Here is a 13971-nt window from a genome sequence, read left to right as displayed (position 1 = left end):
CCTGACAGCATGTAACAAGCTCCTTTAGTATTGCTAATGTCAGCGTGAAGGATGGGAATAATTTCCATGTTTTGCAAGTGCAGAATTTGAGGTTTGGTTTGCTCAGAGCTGCAAAGAGGTCTTATTGTATCCAGGAAACTCGTATATCTGTGTCCTGCAGTTAAACTGCAAAGTGATCCTTCACCCTGGTTGTAAATGTGTAAGAAGGGGCAAAGGAAGAGCATTAGGAGAAAATATCAGTATTTCATACTGTGCCTTCAATAGCTGAAGAAAATAAAACATGGATTATTGGACTATATTACCATGTTCTGCTGAATTGCTGCTGCTAAACTTGAAAAATATGACTATCAAGCATTTGGTGTTTTTGGAGATGAAGTACTAGGTCCTCCACAAGTTATGTTCTCATAACTCAAACAAAGATGGGAGATGAGGCCTGCTTTGGAATAAGCATTAATGAAAATCAGAGTCCGCTGGCTTTCCTGGGGCTTTAGATTTCCGTTAGTCTCTCCGAAGGAGCTGTACTCCTTAATGGTCTTTAATTTAAATAATGCTTACCAGTTGGATAAAGCTTTTCCCATTAAAAGGAGAATCTACTTTTATTGACAGCTGAAATGATGAAGTGCTATAATGTTGCAGAATAGAAAATAGAAAAACACACTGCTTAATGGACTTATTTTACTTTAAGTTGATGTATAATGAGTATTATTTAGAAAGTCTAGGAAATATAAAACTATATAAAACTTTATATAAATAAAGAATAACTCAATTCAACTCAGCTAATCAAATTTATTTTGTTCTCTAATCACTTGCATAATCACTGTATATATTATCCCAGAGTATAATCTCAGATTTCTTTAACTTGTAACATTCATAGCAAAAATTGTCTGAATATTTAGTAGCTCACTAATTTCCTTTTGAAATTTACATACTACCTTTAGTTACTGCAATCATGCATTCCAGTCCATGTCAGAGCTTGAAAATTCATTATCAGCTCTTGTCATATAGAATCCATCTCGTTATCTATGCAACTTTTTTTGTTTGCAAGTTAATTAGAAGCATTTGAATTAACATTGCATTAAATTAGCATTACAATTTAGGTAAAGGCATCTGCTCTAGGCATAGGTTTTAATTTGGCAGTGTTATAATTAAACAGCATTGTGGGTATTCTGCTTGCTTTATATCGCTTTATGGCTCTGACCTAATGGATACCGTAGTTTTTTTCCTCTCCTCCAAGTTGGTGCATTTGACTTTCATTCTCCTTTGTGTTTTCTAGCAACTGTGACCATGCAATTTGGAAGAAGTATTTATTTATAGATTTAAGAATAGAAAGTCAGTACATTCTTGTGGTTGCCCCTGACCATTAAGATTGGAGGAAGGTTCTTTGAGAGAATTTCTAGCCAAGCCATATACAGGTAATCGGACACTGCTCCTTTTCTTGCCACTGGCAGACTCCTGTTCAGATAGACAGAAAATCAGCATTAATGTTACTAAGAAAAAGGGGGACATTCATTCTCACTTAAATATTAAGCAGAAAATGTTGGCTGTTCATATGCAAATCAGAATGTTCATAATTAGTCTGTATGATTATTTTCATCTTAGAAAGCACAGAGCTAACACCAGGTCTTAATTTTGCAAACTCTTGGCTTAACGTGGCTATTTGGAGTGAAAATGAACTGCTTGAAAATATCTTTCTCCTGAATAGCTAAAGAAGCATTTTGAGCACCATAAAGCTGCACACACAGTGAAATGGAGGGAAAAAAAAAAAAAAGGTACAGTGCATGCACTTTTTTGCAGTCCGTCACTATCTCCTGATTTGTAGATACTGTAAGATGGAAGGTTGGATGTGTGATTCCATTTATGGTAAATATTACACGATCACTCCTATTTTGAGACCCAGTTAAAAGGGCTAAAGAGGTTTATCTCTGCATCAGAAATACTGATTTATTGACTATGTTTAAGAAACTGTTTAAACTTTCTGAAAACTGGTCTGAAAATGAGTTTTTGTATATTTATTGGTGAGATTTTCCTTTCTGCAATTCGTCAGCTTATTCAGTTTCACATAACTTCAAGTCAATCTTGGCTAACAACTCTATTGATAATGTGCAAACCAAAATAATATTTTCTCACGCTTTTTGTTCTTAATAGCTTGAGGGAGAACAGGAGAAAGGAAGCATAATGAGTATTTCCTACAGGTGGGTAAGCAGGTGTAATGCTCAACATGTAGAGTGGAATGTGAAAATTACATTTTCAGAGATTTCCTCAAGCTATGAAGAAGTATGAGGAAAGATTTATATTTAGAGTAGTCCTAGAGAATGTCAGCCTGGATTTAAGCTCTCAAAATATGCTTAAAAAGTAACTTTCCCCTTAGTGAGTTAATGCAAGTATTTCTGTTGATCTACTCCAGAATCCCTGCTCACATCAGCTTATTCTCCAAGATAAAACTGCTACTCACAGGACAATGAGGTTAGCTGCCCTCGAGTGCTCTTGTAGGAGTTCATTCAAACGAACTTGGCGATAACTCTGTTTAAACCAAAACATGGGTTAAAGAAAAAGATTCAGTCAGTGATCTGCAGTCCTACCTATTGCCCACAGAATTTTCTCTTACTGAATTGGCAGCTCTGGAAGCCAGGTTTGCTCTATGACCCAGAGTGACAGAGATGGCAAAATACGAGCCTGTCCTAGGATGGCCTTTTTAATTTGCCTTGTTACCCAGGGGCCAGAGTCATTCACATCTGTTTAAGATGTGGGAATGGAGATCGGTTTTGTACTGGCACAGTACCATAGCTGGATCAGACGTAGTTTTTAAGTCTTTGGTTGACTATGTGGTAGAGCTGTTTAGGAGCTATTCAGAGACTCTTGTACTATTGTTTGATGGTGGATAATATATTAATTCCTCTATTTGCCCGTGTTGGGCTGCAAATGGATGGCAAATGGCCAGGTTCTTCATAGCGGTGCATAGTGATAGGGCATGGAACAATGGCCTAAAACTCAAAAAGTTCCATACAAACATGCAGAAGAACTTTGTTACAGTAAGGGGTGACAAAGCACTGGAACAGGCTGATCAGAGAGTTGGTGGAATCTCTATAGAGATATTCAAGACCCATTTGAACACCAACCTGTGTGACATGTTGTAGGGAACTTGCTTTAGCAGGGGTTTGGACTTTGTGGTCTCTTGAGGTCTCTGTGATTCTGAGATTCTGTAATCACACTGACATCCAGCAGAAATTGTTCTCCAAAAGACCAGGAGGCTGAAGTAGGACCGTTAGCTACTTTGTGCATTATGTATCTGTATGGATGTTTCTTACATCGCATAAATGGCTGTTATTCTGGGATTCATAGAACCATAGAATGGCCTGGGTTGAAAAGGACCTCAAAGATCATCCTGTTCCAACCCTCCTGCTGTGTGCAGGGTCACCAACCACCAGACCAGGCTGCCCAGAGCCACATCCAGCCTGGCCTTGAATGCCTCCAGGGATGGGACATCCACAACCTCCTTGGGCAACCTGTTCCAGTGTGTCACCACCCTCTGGGTGAAAAACTTCCTCCTAATATCTAACCTAAATGTCCCCTGTCTCAGTTTAAAACCATTCCCCCTTGTCCTATCACCATCCACCCTCAATAGTCATTCCCTTCCTGTTTATATGCTCCCTCTTTGGTTAGGCTCAGACCCTCAAAGTTTTTAAAACATAACAGAAGTAATAGAGAACCTCCATAAAATTCCCAGGACTGCCTTACTGCTGAAGATAAGAGGCGTGCCTTTCTGTGTAAACTAAACTCTTTGTTGCTATGATTTTGTAGAGATTTAGCCTTTATCATATTACTGACTGCTTTAAACATGGAAGTTTTTGTCTTGGTTCTTTAGTCAGTGACCAGGCGGGACCAAGCTTAACCATTATATAAATGTGTGTGTATTGATATTTATTTTGCTTCCTGTTGCATTGTCATTGTTTCTGCATACAAGAGCTTACATCTGGGAGTCTTTTATTATGGAGGTTTCTAAGGACTCTCAGGCTTTGATTTATGCCAAGAGTGTTTTTAAAAGTTTTCTGCAGGCAGCTGACTACTGTAACTTTATGCTGGCTATCAAATCTGTGAGAAGGGCGATACTGTGAGCAGCCAGTCTGCTTCCCAGCTGCTGCCTTCAGTAGTATGGTGTGTAATCTTAAATCGCCATTGATTTCAGCTTATGTTAATATGTCAGACTGTGACCCTTGACAGCTCTGAGCTCTGACTCACAATCCTTTGCACCACTTGAGGAAGCTGCCAGCACCATGAAGCGGAGATAACTAAACTCCAAGTGCGTTCAGGTTAATCCAGCAGGAGCCATAAATGAGATTCCTAGATTCATTCTCTGAGAGTTGCAGCAGAACTTGTCTCTTAAGAATGAACACTTCTCAATAACCTGTCAGCACTGGCCTGATGAAGCCTGGCAGATCACTGCTAAAAAGGTGCATTCCAGCAATATTAAAATGCATCCCAGTCTCCAATTTACCCAGTGGATCATCCAGCATCAGCCTTAAAATATCTCCAAACTGGGAGAGTTCCTGCATTGTTGGCAGGTTTTAAACTTAGCTCTGCCATTGAAGTAAGAATCCATGTTAAATCTTGCCTTTTGGGCAAATTCCTAGAGCTGGATGTAGGGTCTGGGTTCAACTCTAATTTCCCAAAGTGGTTAATGTTTCAAACTGTTCTTAAGACATTCAAACTCTAAACAGTGAAACTGTCTAATAAACCTCTCAGCAGATCTTGTTAGCTCAGGCTTAGCGCAGTATTCTGGCTTCTGGTTTAGAAGTGGCTTTCATCTGGCTGGCTTTGAATGTGGGCAGAGCTTCTCACTGGCCTGGAAGATACTTTGTAAACATGCTGAGGTCTTACAGACTGCAGAATAACACAGTCGCAACACACCTCCAGTGTTCACAACATAAATCCGATTTGCAAATATCAAATACAGGTTATTTCATGTCATGTTTCTAATTTCATATCTCATATTTCACATTTTCTTACTAATAACTCGAAACATCTGGTCTGAAGCATAAGAATAGGTACGAGAGTAAAAGGGTAGGCAAGGCTTTACCTTTTCTTTGAATGCTTCCAGCTCTGCATCTGTAATTTTCCATGGAGTCTCTCGCTTTAATTTCTCAGCAGTTGTTATATCTTTACAGCTTTCATGGAGACGATATGGTTCAATCATCTCTTCAAAGAATTTCCAACTAAAACAGGAGTTACAAAGGAGGCCTTGCTTCAGGATATGCACTCGCTAACTTATTTTGTAGACACTGTATGGCAGGCCCTGCTGACTATAAATGTAGCTTAAAAACATGCAAAAACTTTAACTGTTGTTTGCTGCATTATGCCCCAGGTTTTATCTGTATTTCTTCAATGTGTTGAGGTAATTTGAGGATGACTAAAAGGTTATTTGAGGATAATGCAACACTGTGTTTAGCCTGTTACAGTTGCAGAGAATTTGCTGCATTTTCCTGCTTATACAGTTTTACTGTCACAGATGTAATGAAATAGAAAACCAGACAATATAAATCTCCTGTAGCAAGGGGTTGAGGAGTTGAAGGAAATGCTGCAGTTTTGGGTGGTTTTTTTTTTGTTTGTTTGTTTTGTTTTGTTTGTTTTTGCTATATGGAGATCAGATTTGTAGTCATTTTCCACCTTTTCCATAGTTTCTCTCTTAATTTGTTCTTGAAGCTATTGATTATCTGGAGAAGTTTATCATCCTGACATACATCCCTGCTTGTCCGTTGGTTAGAAATTTCTATAATCCCACAGAGACTCCAGAAAGTTTATGTTATGTTAACACAAATGTGTTTCTATTTTTGTTAATGTGTATTTTATATTCTATGCTATATGTGGGGGAAACTGGTGCCTAAAAGAATTAAGAGGCTTAACATTAGGTTGCACCTCAGCTCAGTGGAAGGCTCTGGGGGAAGGAGCCCTTTGACTGTGAAGTATCTATGGACTATTGAGTATGGGACGGGTTGGAAAGGAGGATAGTAAGATGAGAACATTCTCCGAGATTCTTTAGGACCAGGAGCAATATTATAAATTAGGATTTAGTTGTTCCCAGAGCAAAGCATTATATACTTTTGTATACACAAAATAGAAGAAATAGGCTATAGCGATAGAGAGATGCTTTAGAAAGCAGGGGCTCTTGAATATCTTGGCTAATCTCCAATGCATGGAAGGAGAAACCCATATGTTATATGAGTGAGCAGAGCACCCCTTAGCAAAAGAGAGAAGGTGCATTTACCCTTTGCACTGGGCCTTTTTACAACAGATTCTGAAATAGGGGCTTCCTGTAATGTGTATATGGAAGGCATCGCTATATGAAATGCCAGAAAAACCAGGAGGCATCTGTGAAAGTCAGATTATTATAATTGTTATTATTTTTTAGAATTTGCTATGGAGAGCAAAATGTTTAGTAGCAGCAGGACCTGAAAATAAGCGTAGCTAATACAGTTGGAGGTGGAGTTACCTGAGCACTATCTTAGCAATTTCCTAACTCACCTGAGAACATTAATTCCATAGATAAATAAAAAGTTTTAAAAATGCATTTGAACTTCATTATATTTGAGTTATGGTGGTGTATTATAATATTATTCTCAGGGGAAAGGAAAAAGTATGCTTATTTTTGACCAGAAAGTTATTAAGTTTGTGAATGCATGGTAAAACGCAGAAAAGTGAGTTAGCAGAGAAGAGAACTGTGACTGACTGGATAATGTGATGAAGTGTATTGCAAACTAATGGATATGAAAAGCCATTATAAAATGCCTGTTAAATGTAGTGGCTCTTAAATATAGTGTCTAGTTAGTCTTCATTAAAATTATGTCTTATCATTGCAACATGAAGAAAAAGGCTGTCTATAGTTTTGACACTTTGGATTGTGATTGTTAAAATGTTATTCTCTTTTTTCCTGCTCTGGGTGCTTGGGAAATTATTGCAATAAAGTGACTGTTATTTCATCATCATCTTCTTTTTTTTTTTTTTCTTTTTTAAAGCTCAACATACAAGAAACGAGCTCCTGATAAATGCCTGCTGCTAAATAATGCATTTTGGTAATTTTTCTTACCTCTCTTTGTTGGGTTTCATATTGATGTCACAAATGATATTAATGTCAGCAAATTTTATTCTAAATTTGCTTAGAAGTGAAGCCATCCTGAAAACAAAAGAGATAATATTTTATCACTGTATTTCTGAGTGCCTCGCATCAAAGAGCACTCGTAAATGAGTTAAGATATCAAATGCACTTGTCTCATTATCTTTAACTATATGACAAAGTACTTTAAATGCCCTAGTTAGTGTTTCAGTTTCCAATTACAGAACTGGATTGATGTGATCGCTTTGGTATAATTTATTTAAATGATGATTTATGAAAATAACAAAAACTGAAGAGTGTTTACATTTTGGAAAAATGCATGGATTAAGAACAATTCTGGTACTGTATGTTCTAGTGAAAACGTGGTCCAGAATGTTGATATGAAATACCTAAAATATTTTTATGTACAAGTTTATATTGATCTACTCAAATGTTATATTTCCACATTTTCATAAAAGAAAATACAGTGCTCTTCTGCACCAGTTGACAGTAGGAATAGTTTACAGCTTTGTGTGCTCATGCTGAGTGTAGAGAATCGGTTGTCAGTTTTGCCTTTGGTATAAGTATGGTTGGGAACTCCTATATTTATTTCTTTTTTACAAACATGTACATATCTGTTCTGCTGACAGAAGTTAACTTGAAGGGTAGTCCTTACAACTGGCAGTACCACAGCAGTGAGGAGGAACTCTCCTCCGTGAAGGTTTCCTTTATGTGAAAACAAAACAGTGGCAGCTGTCTTGATGGGGCATGGTGCTGTAATCCTAGTGATGCTGGCTAAATTCTCACCCTTGTTCTTGCATCTATCTTGCCTGCTTTCAACTGGAGTTTTTAAATGGAGATAACTAACTACATAGTGCTAGTATTTCTTTAAGAAGTAGCATCCATCCCAGATTTTCATCCTAACTTGCCTACTTCACCTGGTAGTGAAATGGCTGTGCCTCTAGTGTGTACAGTGCTTCAGAAGAAAAGGTCCTACATACAGTGATGATAATAAGCTTATATGAGTACCTTTCATTTGCTCGAAGGCAAATCTAGACTACTTAAAAAAAAAAAAAGTTAACTGACTTGGTCTTAAATTGATTAACTTGATCTTTACCTTCCTTACATTTTTACTATGGTTAATTATATTCATGTGAGCTATGATAGTTGCATATGAGAAGCATCATGTGCAATTTCACTTACTGTTAACTAGATCATCTCATGTAAATCCCATAAAACAAGTGATAATCTCATTACAGTGTGCAGAGTGCTCTTCTCAGAGAAGGGAATATGAGCTTTAATGGGAAAATATCTGGATGTGAGTTTTCTTTGGTAATCACCATTTACACTGAGCCTTAAGGCTCATGCCATAAACTCAGCACCTTTCTGTGAGATACTTTGTTTTTCTTTTAGAACTGCCCACGCTACAGCAAACCAGTTGTGCTGAGTAATTCCAGCTTCTGCTGTATATGCATTATATTCATCAATTCAAACTCTTTAAAAAGTGAGGCAAAGTAGGGATATTTACACTAGTTTTTCTTCTTCAATCCTATTGACTTTTCCTCCAGTGAAGATCCTTAATTTGCAATTTTTCCACTTCTTCCTGATAGTTAGAATGTAAGGAATTAGAATTGTTAGACCTAGACAAAGATAGAAAATTGCAGGAAGATGGAATTAGTGCATTGTATGGTAAAAAATGCTATCCTTAACACCACCAACATTGGTGATGCTTTTTTGTCTGTTTCAAGTATTTCAAGATAAACTAAACTGCATAATTGTAAAACAGTTTTGTGCAAATTCCCAAATGTTTTTGCGTGGCAACATAGAAATCTCTCTTCCTGTGGTTCTTACATTAATTCCTTACCTCCGTCATCGAACAACCACCAAATGTCAATTGTGCCTTTTCCTTGTTTCTTTTTAAACTGAGTGCTGGCTTCTAGAAGCTTCTGATTGAATTCTCCCACATGCATTGACTGTACTGTGTTAATGGTGCTTTCTGAAATGAGAATGAGAAGATAAGGCAGGTTTTCTGAGAAGCTAAATAGCTGTAGGGAGCCATTGGAGAAAAAACATACAGACATTTTTTTTTTTTTGTCACGTTCACGTAGTTTTTTCAGTTCCTTTCTACAAAAATAAAGGAGAAGAAAGATTTGTGAAATTTTGTTTAACTTTGCTTTAGTTCACCTTTTACTTAGAACAAGCTTATATGTTTGGGTTTATCCAAACTCAATCAATTGCTTCTCTAACCTGGCATGTTTGTATGATGTTTGCTATCAAATTCTAAAAATATTAAACTAATTGATACCTCAGATCTGTGAGTGCTTTTATAAAGTTAGGGAATTAGAATTGGCTGCTGTTCTCATAAGGAACAAGAACTCGTCTTTCAGAAATGTGTGGTTGCAATCTGTTGCCTGAATAAAGGTGGGCAAACTAGAAAAGTACTTGTTTGTTGTCACATGGATTTGCTTTCTTCTATTAGTCTGTCTTGTTAAAACAGATGTGAAATATTTGTTTGAAGACCTGACTTGCTTCTGTTATAATTCCTATACTCTAAAACTACAGAAGTTGACAGCACAGGTAGTATGGACTCCTAATGTACCAGTACACACAGGAAACAAAGCTTTTGTAATACTGTGTCACTAGATCGTAGTGTCTTCAAAAAGTATATCTGATTATTTGTTCTCTGGATCTTGTTAACTACCCTAGATTTCACTGTCACTTTCTATTTTAAGAAATATATGATAAATTTTAGAAACAAATACCTTTTAATTGGTGTTTGTTTACAAGCTTATCTGTCTGTTGGAAAGTACAGAATTTCATAAAGTGAACAGTTAATACGAAGAGCTAACTGGTTGTAGCAAGAACACACATTAGACTAAGACTGAAAGGCCGAAAACATAGGCAAGGATGGCAATTTCTGTGTGCTTGAGAGGGTTGTTATTTACTGAAAATAAACTTTGCTTCCTACTCTTTGCTTGGCTGTTGCCAAAAGTTATGGTCCCATCTATGCACTAATAGCATGTCTGATTCCATCTTTTGAAGCCTGGGCTTTATTATTGCTTCTCTTCCGATGACTTAAAAAAAGACAATGTCAGAACAGTATAAATGGAGCAGACAGGCTTCTGTAGAGATTTTACTTTGCTGGGTTGCTTTGTTCTGTTTCCTATATTTCTAAAGCATGTAACACAACAGTTCTAAAGAAGCTGTGGGCTTTCCTCTACAGTTGTAACATTTGTGCTGGAAGGTGTAACAACTCTGGCGAGGAAGCATATTGCATATTTTATGCCTTTCTGAACTAAATAAGCAGGGTATTTAAAGAAAGGGTGCACGTTTCTTGGCTTTTTTAAAAAATAAAAATATATTCTACTGAAGCCTGCAAAATGAACTGAAGTCTGCGAAGTCAAGAATAACAACATTTTGTGTTTTCAGTCTGTAGATCTTCTTGATACCTCCAGGAGCTGCATGCACAGCCAGATGTAATAGACTCTGCAGGTGAAAATTCTGAAAATACTTATCTGCATACAAGCATAGCTTCAGGTGGGTCATTATCATTGCAGCCTAGCAATTCTGAAATGAGACCTTTAATTTTGTCTGTACTTCTCTCTCATTTTACTATATCTGAAATGTAATTTTGATTTCATAAGCTGTACATTTATGTTGTGTTAATTAGTTATTTTACCACATGCTGTATATGTACTTTCAGTATTTTTACCATTTTCATTTGTACATTTTTCTGAAATGATGCTTAAAATATAGAGCAGTAGTGCTGTTTTTACCTGTTTTCCAGCTGGATTGTGTGTGTGCGTGTGTGTGTGTGTGTTGAATAAAATGGGATTGCTTCATATCTGAGTATTTCGCATGTGTTCCTGTTTTCTTTACAGGGGAAAGAAAGTGTCTTTTTTTAAAAAGAGAAAATACCTATAAAAAATAAGACTTGATTTGTGTTCCTCAAACATTAATAATCACATACTATTTTTGACAGATGGACTTATCAACTGAGAGCTTGTTTTTAAGTCTATGTAGTGAATGGGAGCAGGCAGGAGTTGTGTTCAAGGTCTTCTACGTCAGGAGGATGTGCTATTCTGGACTATATTATGGCCACCAAGGAATGTTTGCACAGGAGAGGCCTCATTCCAGGAGCTTCTTTGTGGCTCGGGAGCTTTGGCCTTGGAACTGAAGTCCAATTTTTGCATGTTGGTAAGTGTGATGAATTAAAGTATCAGGGAGAAGTTCTCCTTTTGAAACTTACCATTTTTTGTTTCATGTTTTGTGATATTGAGCTTTCTGGCTTTTCTGAAGAATCCACACATGCCACTTTTTTCTTCTTCGAATTCGTTTTCTTTAATTGTAGCTTCCAGTGCCAATCTCTCCTGCTCCAGCTTCTCTAATTCCTCTGTATATTGGAAAATGTAAGGGAACTGTGAACACATCATTTTCTATTTTAAATAAAATCACTTATTGAAATAATAGTGATGTTATAATTGCTGCTGTAGCTCTTAGTACAAAACGTAAAGCTGCTGCGAGAAAAGCCTTTAAGTACTTTGTTCTTGTGCCAATAGGGAAGAGGAAGCTGAATTCATCTCTGGAATCCTTAACACAGAGTGCCCATGCCTTTTGCAGCAGTGGTGTGTACTAAAGGATTAGTTAACTCTTCCCAGATTTCTTTTTCCAGGCCAAATTCAGTATTACTGTATTTCATGGTCACTTAAAGTACGCTATGTATTTAATTATGTTTGTGGGTTGTTTTTCTTAAGAATTTGAAAACACTTTAGGAAAGCTGTTTTCCTAAAGTGAGAAAGGTAATGTATTCAATTTAAGCCCTTGGGCCTCTGGACTAAGAACAGGGCTGCATCAATTTGGACTCAAGATTCATGGAAAAATACAAGGGTACTGAATATATGATCAGTTTCTTTGCTGAAATATTTCTTATCATTTATTCTTTTAGCATTTGCTGCATAGAGTTAAGATTTAGCTGAACAATTCTGTAAATTCAGTAATGGAAAAGATAATTCCATCTTAGCTATATTAGACTTCTGCTGAGGAAAAAGTACCATATGTTATAATGGAATATACTATGGTGAGGTGCTAATTAATAAGATACAAACATTTACCTTCAGAAGGCTTTTTTCAAGAGGGAAAGACTTCCATTTAAGTCGTATGTGGGCTGAGTGAGGTAAATTTTGAGATTTTTTTTAGTTTTAAAACAAAGAAGAAACCTCATCAGCTAGACATCATAACCACTGCTGGCACTCTTGGTTGCCAACATAAATGAATATAATTTCTTTTACTTTAGAATCCATGACAACCATATGCTTCTAATTATTAGAGCTGATGATTACCACTAACTTAATGGTTACTCAAAAATAGATTTCCAGTTTCTCTCTTGAACAGAATTTCATAGCAAATAGAAAATAATCATTTTTTTCCATTTCAGAGACTGCATCTGCTTTAAAACACTTCTGTATATTTGAGGATTTTCTTTTTTTCCCTACTGCTTCTAACTCTTTCTCATTTCTAGTGTCTTATCACTTGGTACTTGCTATAGTTTCACTGGTATTCTAACTAATGCATTTTTCCATCAGTCAGTTTCTGACTTACAGCATGCAAAGAGAAAGTTCTAATGGAGGTATTAGAGAGGTTGAGGAAAGCATAGATCTTTTGGGACTATTTTCTTAAGGTCTTGTTTTGTACTGCTGCTCTCCATGCACATCAGGCTGCCAGGGTGAATATTTGCATATTCTTTTTTGTGTTTCTGGATCGTTTTAATTCTTAGGTGATTTGCTTTTGAGGACTGCCTTATCCTAGAATCCATCCTCTTTAGAGGAAGGGGAAAAGGTTAGGAAGGAGCTAGATTCAGTTTGATTTAGCTGAGCTAGGATTCTTATGTCCTTTCCGGGTGTTCTTTCAGTAGCCGGGAGCGCGGTCTTTCAGCAGCTTAGGGATGCTGTGGGGAGAAGCTGGAGGCAATTTGCAGCAGGCGGCAGCAGAGAGTCGCCATTCTCCTTTCCTAAGAGCATCTCTGTTCTTGTCTATAGGCATCATCTATAACACAAAAACTTTCTCTGGTGATGAGAACATGGGACTCTAGGAGTAATCTCTAGATTTAGGTTGTAACATTCTGCTCAAGTAGAGAAGCTTGCAGAAAGTGGGAAAGTTATCATACTGAAAACATAATTATTGTTCTAATGGGGTCCCTAAATGGAGCTGTTCCCTCCCCAGCATCCGTGAAGAGCCAGTTGGACTATTGTGTCCTAAAGAGGAAAACCAAGGCCACCTCAGTATGTCATTCCTGAAAGCTCTTTGTTCAGATTGTCTGTGTGCTTTCTCTCTGCGTTTTCAACCCATATGACATTTTTCCCTGAACTGCACGGCAAAAGGATTTCCCAACTTTTGAGGGATATATACTGCTAATCTAAGGAAGAATGAACAAAAAAGTGGAAAGTAGAATTGATTGCTTCCTGTGATTTCAAGATTTTTGTGACTTCCTGGGTCACTGAAAGCACGGCTTCCCAATTCCCAGCAGCCCAGAAGTCTCAGGTAGGCAGTGAGAAAGATGTGTCAGAAGCAGGAAGCAGCCATGCTGCACAGTGACAGGTTGCTCTTGCACAGCATGATTTTACTGCTTTAGCTTGTGCCTGTGCTAGAAGTGCTTTGGAAGTTGAGTTATTTGGTTTGCAGAACTTATAACTTTGTGAGGCTTGGTCTTCTCTGTAACTGCCAGCGGATGTTGGCTTTAGCAAGGGTTTTTGGCAGAATTGAAACTGCAGAAGCAATGAGGAACTGTGGTCATATGCATAGAAACTACTCTAGAAACTGGATAGTGACACTACATGTATTCATCAGTCTTCCTTGTGCAGAGCCTGTAGCAATTGTGCATGTGAAATATA

At 37.3% G+C, this 13971-nt stretch overlaps 1 protein-coding gene and 1 long non-coding RNA gene across 16 annotated transcripts in view; one reads left to right on the top strand and one right to left on the bottom strand.

Moving 5' to 3' along the window:
* LOC116225309 (uncharacterized) overlaps positions 1–13971 on the top strand; it is a 61835-nt gene that overhangs the window by 4876 nt on the left and 42988 nt on the right. For 7 of the 14 annotated variants that reach the window (XR_016470379.1, XR_004166033.2, XR_016470380.1 and 4 more), the window contains exons 1-5: positions 1365–2192; positions 7008–7064; positions 10514–10621; positions 11067–11281; positions 11644–11709. This is a non-coding gene — a long non-coding RNA (uncharacterized LOC116225309). Of the gene's footprint in view, positions 1–1273; positions 2193–7007; positions 7065–10513; positions 10622–11066; positions 11282–11643; positions 11710–13971 lie in introns of those variants that run through there. The other 7 variants (XR_016470378.1, XR_016470375.1, XR_016470376.1 and 4 more) reach the window with 6 other exon arrangements.
* The window catches only part of SLC12A1 (solute carrier family 12 member 1), a 45579-nt gene continuing 32924 nt past the window's right edge, over positions 1317–13971 (bottom strand). For both annotated transcript variants that reach the window (XM_090148911.1, XM_031587625.2), the window contains 7 exons: positions 11334–11477; positions 8949–9080; positions 8613–8724; positions 7079–7165; positions 5075–5210; positions 2453–2520; positions 1317–1452 (listed from right to left, as the gene is read on the bottom strand). In XM_090148911.1, coding sequence (XP_090005037.1) covers positions 1317–1452; positions 2453–2520; positions 5075–5210; positions 7079–7165; positions 8613–8724; positions 8949–9080; positions 11334–11477 — 815 coding nt within the window. The remainder of the gene's footprint in view (positions 1453–2452; positions 2521–5074; positions 5211–7078; positions 7166–8612; positions 8725–8948; positions 9081–11333; positions 11478–13971) is intronic.

This window comes from Phasianus colchicus, chromosome 12, assembly GCF_987193195.1.
Source record: "Phasianus colchicus chromosome 12, bPhaCol1.hap1.1, whole genome shotgun sequence".
Lineage (NCBI taxonomy): Eukaryota > Metazoa > Chordata > Aves > Galliformes > Phasianidae > Phasianus > Phasianus colchicus.
The sequence above is the reverse complement of the archived record's forward strand: the minus strand, read 5'-3'. Positions and strand labels throughout refer to the sequence as shown.